The 7815-nt window shown below is 42.6% G+C and overlaps 1 protein-coding gene across 3 annotated transcripts; it reads left to right on the top strand.

Moving 5' to 3' along the window:
* Positions 1-398: 398 nt before the first annotated feature.
* Positions 399-7813, top strand: taf9 (TAF9 RNA polymerase II, TATA box binding protein (TBP)-associated factor). 3 transcript variants are annotated; one of them, XM_061055714.1, is made up of 7 exons: positions 399-490; positions 1290-1371; positions 2841-2977; positions 4990-5124; positions 5232-5298; positions 5836-5949; positions 7406-7813. In XM_061055714.1, exons 1-7 carry the CDS (start codon positions 455-457, stop codon positions 7561-7563), a joined length of 729 nt encoding a protein of 242 aa, XP_060911697.1. In that variant the 5' UTR covers positions 399-454; the 3' UTR covers positions 7564-7813. The 3 variants fall into 3 exon arrangements, with proteins under 3 accessions (XP_060911697.1, XP_060911695.1, XP_060911698.1); XM_061055712.1 differs by having other exon boundaries at positions 5232-5313; XM_061055715.1 differs by lacking the exon at positions 7406-7813 and adding an exon at positions 6022-6122 and having other exon boundaries at positions 5232-5313; positions 5836-5985.
* Positions 7814-7815: the final 2 nt, after the last annotated feature.

Genomic DNA, 7815 nt, shown 5'->3' with positions numbered 1-7815 from the left:
ACCTTCTTAATTACAAACGACTGGCTGAGTACAGAAGAGGTATTAAATTATTAGTTAAGTTAAGAACAAGAATCCCATTACTGTATTCCGGTACAGTGCTTTTGAAAATGTAAATCTGAATACTGCCAAACAGAACTCTGATAATTTAACCATATGTATTTATGGGTATGTATGTATGTATGTGTCCTCTGTTGTTCCTGTGTAGGTTATATTTCTGTGAATGGTGTTTATTTGTGAATTGTAAATAAAAATGATTAATTAAAGCTAGAACTCGTTAAAAAATAAGATTGATATTTCCTATTTTACGTAAGAAATTGACATAAATTGTGTCGCGGATCTCTTGATAAACCCGCTGTAATTTACACTCTGACCACTAGTGGACGCTGTACAGTCATCTCTCGTTTTTTAATCTGACAACCGTAGAAGAAGAAGCGAAGGCGCAGCGGGGGAAATCATGTCTGCTCCGAAAACCATCCCTAAAGATGCTCAGGTAACGTTAAAACGCCTTTTAAAGTTTTCCGAGTTCACCTGGCACTAAACGTCCGTTCAGATTAACTCGATGTGTGATTGAATTCAGTACCAGAATCAAGATACATTTGTGCACATATCATTTACGCTGCAGACGCTAGTTAGCATGCCAGCTAACATTAGCGCTAGATTACCGTTTACAACAATGAAGTGCTGCTGGGTGTAAACACGAGTCACTGCTGCCTGTAATCCTCCTAGTTTTGTAATATTTTCTTTGTTTATGTTGAGGGTTGTATATATACATGTATACATTTGCATTATTGGGATATTTTACAGCAAACAGCGTGAATGTGCTGCAGAGAGTTGAGGTAACAGTGAGTGTTAAATTAATATCTTAATCCAAGAAGCATCTGATTTATTCACATGAGTGGATTAGTAATGTGTTGTGTACATGTACAAGGAATGTAAATGTCTACATAACATTCACAGTTGTTTTGGTGTTACAGGCTTATTGCACAGTGACAGATCTGACACTTTGACTTGTGTGGTTTTTATGTGAATTCAGCTTCAAACTAAAACATTCAAATTTCAAAATGTGCTATTTTAGATCCAGTTTTAACAATACACATTAAAATGATGTGATTTAAATTATTCAACCTCTAATTTCTGCCCGTAAAGGCTGAAGTCAGAGGTGTTGTGTACAAACTTCAGGATCAATGAATCAGAGAGTTCAGCTCTTCAGATGGTCTATGAGTCAGCTGTTCTTCCCTGCTGCTGCTGCTGTCGTCATTGTCTGAGAGGTGTTTACCTGTGTGTTTCAGGTGATGATCCAGATCCTGAAGGACATGGGGATCACAGAGTACGAGCCCAGAGTCATCAACCAGATGTTGGAGTTCACCTACAGTAAGACAGCAACCCCCTTTTAGTTTTTTTTTTTTTTTAAAGTGAAGTTTTATGTTTTTCACATGTGAGCCTTCAGAAGCCCAGAGTGCAGGGCTTACGTTATCGTGTGCAGTTGTCCGACAGAAAAAGACATCAACGCACATTAATCATGAGCAATAAGCAACATTTAGCAAAGTTACAGTGGTGAAGTAAAACGCCCTTAAAACAGGCAGAAAGCAAAACAGAGCAACAAAAACCAAAGTGAATAAGATAGATTTGTAGCTACTGTGTCAGTAATGTTGATGATAGTTGTAGCTCTTAGATTCCCTTTAATATTTTATGATGATGTTGGATGTAAGCAGACTCCAAAATTAAAACCTCCAGTTGTGTGTAGATTTTCAGTTTGGTGAGTACATTTCACAAGGCGGGTGAACCTTTAAATCCAACAGTCATGTATAAAAACGATGCTGAGTATTAAACATGTTGGATGTGTCTGCAGCTACTTTTCCCTGCTCCTCTGCTGTCTGCAGACTGAGGACTCACTGAGACACGCCATCATACACACACACACACACATTTGGAACGCCATCCACCACGTGCACCTGTTGACTTTCAGTGCGAAAGAACATTGTTGATCGCTGATCAGCACAGACCGAGTCAAGAACGCACGTGATGCGGTCAAACCGTCGGTTCAACTTCTCTCTCTTCACTCTCTCAGAGTCTGCTTCAGTTATCAGTAACTTCATGTTAGTAACTTCATCCCACAGCCTGCTGTATCCTGTCTGAAACAGCAGTGCATTATAGACATTGACAATACAGTGCAAGGTAAATGCACACTCCACTTTTCATTTCAAAGACGCTCTGCGGGAGCAGTCACACACACACGGCTTCTGTCATGTGTTCAACATTGTCAAAGTTAAATAGAGAGGAAAAAACTTGTTCTTGTAGATTTAAAGTAAGTTATTATTGAGAGATGGATTTAGTTTTAAGTTTGTAATGTAATGCACTGGCTGTTTCAGAGGGGAGCAGGAGTGGCCTGGGCACTACTACCATTTTTAAGAAAAAAAGGCGAGCTAATATGTTTTGATAAAACACAGTTTCTCATTTTGGATGGAAAAAAATAATGATTGGTCAGTCATTTTTTAAAATCTACTTGCCACCGGCCGGTTTTTACCCCAACGCCCCATTTCTATTTTCTTCTCTATTGCTCATGTAGACGAAAGCACAGTGGGAGCTACACACACACACACACACACGCACAACAATCTCCATTACCACATACTATGGCGGTACGAAGGTGGGATCACTTGTACCCCCCGTTACGCCTCCATGACATTACACGGCTTAAATATCATAAATACTTAAATCGAGTCTGAATAGGAATGTTAAGACAATACTGCACTTTACTGTTTTCTAGAGAAACATGGTAATAAATCTTACATCAAAGCATCCTACACATCAAGTCATCCAGCGGCTGTTTCTGTCCTCAGGATATGTGACGACCATCATCGAGGATGCCAAAATCTACGCCACACATGCCAAGAAGTCCAATGTGGATGCAGACGACATCAAACTAGCCATTCAGTGCCGGATGGACCAATCGTTCACATCGCCTCCTCCACGAGACGTAAGAATCTCGTCTGAGCTGTTCTGATAATGATGGATTTTTGTTTAAAGCCTGGCTCACACTGCACGATAATCATCTGGCCGATTTGAGGTCCGATTCTTCCTTCCCGACAATCGCAGGCTGCTCGGAAGCGATTATCTGCCCAGATTATCTTTGTAGTGTGAGAGGCACAAAGATCAAATCTTAACGTCCCCGATCTGCTCGGTGATCGTTGGGGACGCCCCGATTTATTTCAGACATGTTTGATATTTAGAATTGAAATGGCGGCGGATACAGACATCCTGGTGGTCCGCTGTGTTTTCTGCAGCTTGTTGCAGCACTGTGTGTGTGTGTGTGTGTGTGTGTGTGTGTGTGTGTGTGTGTGTGTGTGTGTGTGTGTGTCTGTGTGTCTGTGTGTCTTTGTGTCTGTGTGTGTCTGTGTGTCTGTCTGTGTGTGTGTGTGTGTGTGTCTGTGTGTCTTTGTGTCTGTGTGTGTCTGTGTGTGTCTGTGTGTCTGTGTCTGTCTGTGTGTGTGTGTGTGTGTGTCTGTGTGTCTGTGTGTCTGTGTGTCTGTGTCTGTCTGTGTGTGTGTGTGTGTGTGTGTGTGTGTGTGTGTGTCTGTGTGTCTGTGTGTGTGTGTGTGTGTGTGTGTGTGTCTGTGTGTGTGTCTTTGTGTGTCTGTGTGTCTGTGGCATTTAAGTCCCAGTTCTGAATGAAAGAGCAGTGATGGTAACATATGAGTCCATGGAGAGAGCTGTCCATGAGTCTAAAGTAAACAGACACTTTGCTGTTCCGCACAATCCTGCTGATCTTTTCCACTCTCGTAGCTGCTGACGGTGGCTTGTACTCCAGCTCGACAAACGCCATCAGCTCGCGGAAGTCTTCTCCGTTCATAGGAGCATACCGTATCTCCAGTCACCAGTTTCATTACTAGCAGGCCAATCTTCTCCGCTCTGTTATCATCACAACAATGTGTGCTAACTGTTGCTAGCAAAGATGTGATGCGAGTCTGTCTGTTGTCTGTCTCCGCTGAGTTTAAACTTCAAGCTCGTGTGGTTAAACATCCAACTAGTATTTCGATATGCACGTTACTGTTATCTTTTCTAAAAGTACTTTCAGACATCACTTGTCCTGTTCACGGCTGACATGGTGCATGTGTAACAGACTGTTGTGTTGGTTATGTGCATTTTGAGTATTTTGTCCCTTTAGAGTTACCATAGCCCAGGGCTGACGGGGTTAAGGAATTCCCCCTGCCGTGATCCAGGGTGGCGGTATTATCGCACAAACCCTCCTTATTTATGTAGCAAATTTGTTTGTAAATTTGCCCGCCAGCCATAATATTTGACCCACAAGATTATTTTGATTGGGACTTTTATGTATGTTATTCCTTTCTCAATAACACCATGACAATCAAAGTGTGAGCAGTGCACCGTCATGGCAGCAACAGTTAGCATACAATGTTATTTGAGTAATGATGTCCACAACAAGTACCCATCCCCTTTTCAGAATCAAGCACAATTTATTGAAAAATGTCTGCGGCAAAATGATGTAATTTGTTTATGTTAGCAGCGCTAGCACCACCAGCCTTCGGTTCTCCCTGCAGCTTAATGTCCACATGTTCGTGCTGAATATGGTTCCACATTGCTCTGGTCAATATGCCAGTTTTGACCTGACACAGTCTACATGGACAGCAACTACAAAACGCTTCCAAACAGCGGTGCTCCCACGAGATGCCACCCGCTCACTCTTGCTTGTTTACATTCAGGTTGTATAGCAGGGAGGGCAGGCCCATTAACAGCAGCTACAGCCCCAGCTAGTGGTGGGTGGTTGCATTGCATTTTGAGCATAAAAAATCTGAGCTCAAAATCTGAGTAATTTGTTTAACCAGTAATTTATTTTAAGGAGTAATTCTGGTGCCGACCAGCGGGGATGATGACGTTTAACAATCGAGTCAACTTACAAAACACATCCCTTGTTTTGTTGATGTTTCTGTGTATCCTGTTGTTTACTCTCCCGCTCTTCTGTCTGTTCAGTTTCTGTTGGAGGTCGCGAGGCAGAAAAATCAGACTCCTCTCCCACTGATCAAACCGTACACTGGACCTCGACTTCCTCCAGACCGCTACTGTCTGACTGCCCCGAACTACAGACTCAAAACTGTGCAGAAGAAGGTAAAATGTACTCAAAGTTAAACTTCCATCACTTCCATTCTGATGGTTTCTGCTGTTCATTTCAGTCTAACACAAAATCTATGGTGTGAATGTGTTTGTCCCTGCAGGTGATGTCCTCTGCTGGAAGGATAACTGTGCCTCGTCTCAGCGTCGGCGCTGTCTCCAGCAGGCCAAGTACGCCAACCCTCGGTGAGACTGTGGAGGGCGCCACAGACGCACAAACACTTTCAGTCTATCTGAAATCTCAGAACAAGAACTTCTGTTTACTGCAAGCAGCAACCTCAGGTGCTGGAAAAGGAAGCCATTGCAGAAGTGCAAAAAAAAACTGCAGTTGCTCGAGTGTCTTCTTGAGGCTGGCTCCAAGTGACCTGAAAGTCAAATACAGACCCTCAAGCATTTCTGTTTTTACATTTCCAGCCTGGTACAGAATGCAGGGCAGCTACAGCACCGATGTATCTTTCTGTTCCAACTTTAAAGCAACTCCAGGCTCAAATTTTTAGTTTAATACAGGAATTCTGGGAGATGTAGGCACTAGAAGCAGACCACATTAAACTTTGAAGCTGTACTCATACTAGATTCATTTTTATTTGAATAACTTACAACTACCTTTTTCTAATTTTAAAGTTTGAAAGGGCTCTAAAATCTGGCTCTGTGCTTTCATCCCAGTTAAACCAGTCTATGTGATGTCTGACTGGTTTGTTTTCCTCACAGGGACTCCATCTGTTCAGTCCGTCACCACTAAAGTCGGAACTCCAGTGTCTCTGACGGGTCAGAGGTTCACGGTTCAGATCCCACCACCCTCCCAGACGGCCACCGCAAAAATCAGTAAGATCCTGTTCCAGTTCTTCATTTTTAATACCAGTTTAATGCTGGCGTTCAAACACAGACAAGGAGCAGGACAATTGAAGCATGATATGTTTGACTTCTGCTGTGTTTATAACTTCAGAGAGCAGTTTTCACGTGCACTCCTTAAAATGTCTTGAACATTTCCGACAGGCTTCTGTGGCTCTTTCACAGCGCGAGACTTTCACTGTCAGAGTATTTAGAAAAATCACCCTTTCCCGCATGTCATTCCCCACTCTCTCGCTCTCTCTCTCTCTCTCCCCGATTTCCAACAGTAACCATCGTCCTATCTCTACAATAAAGACCCAAAAAAGCCCAAAAATAAGTCTATGACGCAAACTGTCATGCTTCTTGCGGCCGGCGAGCACGGTCCCTGCAAACGTCGAGTCGCTTCATACCGATTGCGGTCAGAGCGGTCTGATTGCTCAACACTTCCTAAAGAAAATACTTCCAGGCCCTGCAGCCAATCATTGCAACGCGATCGGCACGAACTCGTCCGCGTTGTTACAAAATCTCGGGGGTGCGCGATTGCGCAATATCGCCGCGACGACCGCAAGAAGCATGAAACCTGATTCAATGAGTCACAATGTGCAGCACATGGCTAATTTACATAACGTTATTTGTGAAAACACTGTGTGAAGATTCGAACTCTGCCAGCCTTTCTGTTAAACATCCTGTCTGATCACATTTACCGTTTGGTAGCCATAGGTATGAATGAGAAATGTGTGCTAGCTTGAAGGTAACTTCATACAGCTTTCTGGTTCATTATTATCTCAGGCAACATTAAAGTGACAGCTGGTCAACACATGTAATAAGAGAGGGAATATAAACTTAATGAGAATCAGCAGGAGCAAAACATCAGGTTCATATATTGATAATGTTTCATATTTTATGATAGAAGAGAAAATATTGTCATACTTGATGACTGTATTATGATGCTCTCTCAGACTCTGCTCTGAGAGCTGCTTGCATAGTGACTGCCCTTCACTTCAGCCCTTAGTAGAACATGGTAAGCCCTGTTCTGCAAATTCATCCCATTTATAAAAAGGGACCGAAGGTTGGGAGCATCATGGGGTTTCTCATGTTTCACTGAAGCTTTATCAAAAAGTTAGAACAGAACATAGATATAGACATGTTATTGTGTTTTTCTTATTGTTTGCACTGCTTCTTTTGTCTGAATGCTAAAATCTTCTGTAAATTCACAATTTAAAGCTGATATTTAAAAAAAAAAAAAAAAATCTTCCCAGGGGGTCTGGGGGCATGACCCCCTGGGAAGATTTTTTTTTTTTTAGGAGATTTCACCTCTTTCATCCGTGATGAGTTTGCACCCGAGTATTGATCATTACATTAACAGATTGTGTTGTTTTAAAACACTTTGAACCCTCTCACCTGTAAGACATCACTCTGGGTTTAACAACTAAACTCCTTGTCCCGACAGCGACGCCGTCGACGCCAGCCGTCTCCAACGTCCTCATCAACCCGTCTCTGATCGGCTCCAAGAACATCCTCATCACCACCAACATGGTGTCACAGAACTCTGGAGGAGAGTCGCTGAAGAGGAAGCACGAAGACGACGACGACTACGACGCTTTATGACGACATGACTCCACACAGCTTTCATTTTTGATAATCCAAAAACAGATCGATCCCTGCTTCTGTTTTCAGCACAAACTGATCCTGGTCATGTTTGTTTAGTCTTCTAGAACATTTTACAAGAGAGAAGAACCAAGGTGTTATCCTTTTCCCACTGGGAGCAGACCAGTACAACCAGTCTGCTGCAAGTCTCAGAGCGACCCACACTGCTCTGATGTTTCACTGATTTCAAATAAACTACATCAAAATAAAACC

This window comes from Labrus mixtus, chromosome 14 (assembly GCF_963584025.1).
Source record: "Labrus mixtus chromosome 14, fLabMix1.1, whole genome shotgun sequence".
Lineage (NCBI taxonomy): Eukaryota > Metazoa > Chordata > Actinopteri > Labriformes > Labridae > Labrus > Labrus mixtus.
This window is presented reverse-complemented; position numbering and strand designations above follow the sequence as displayed.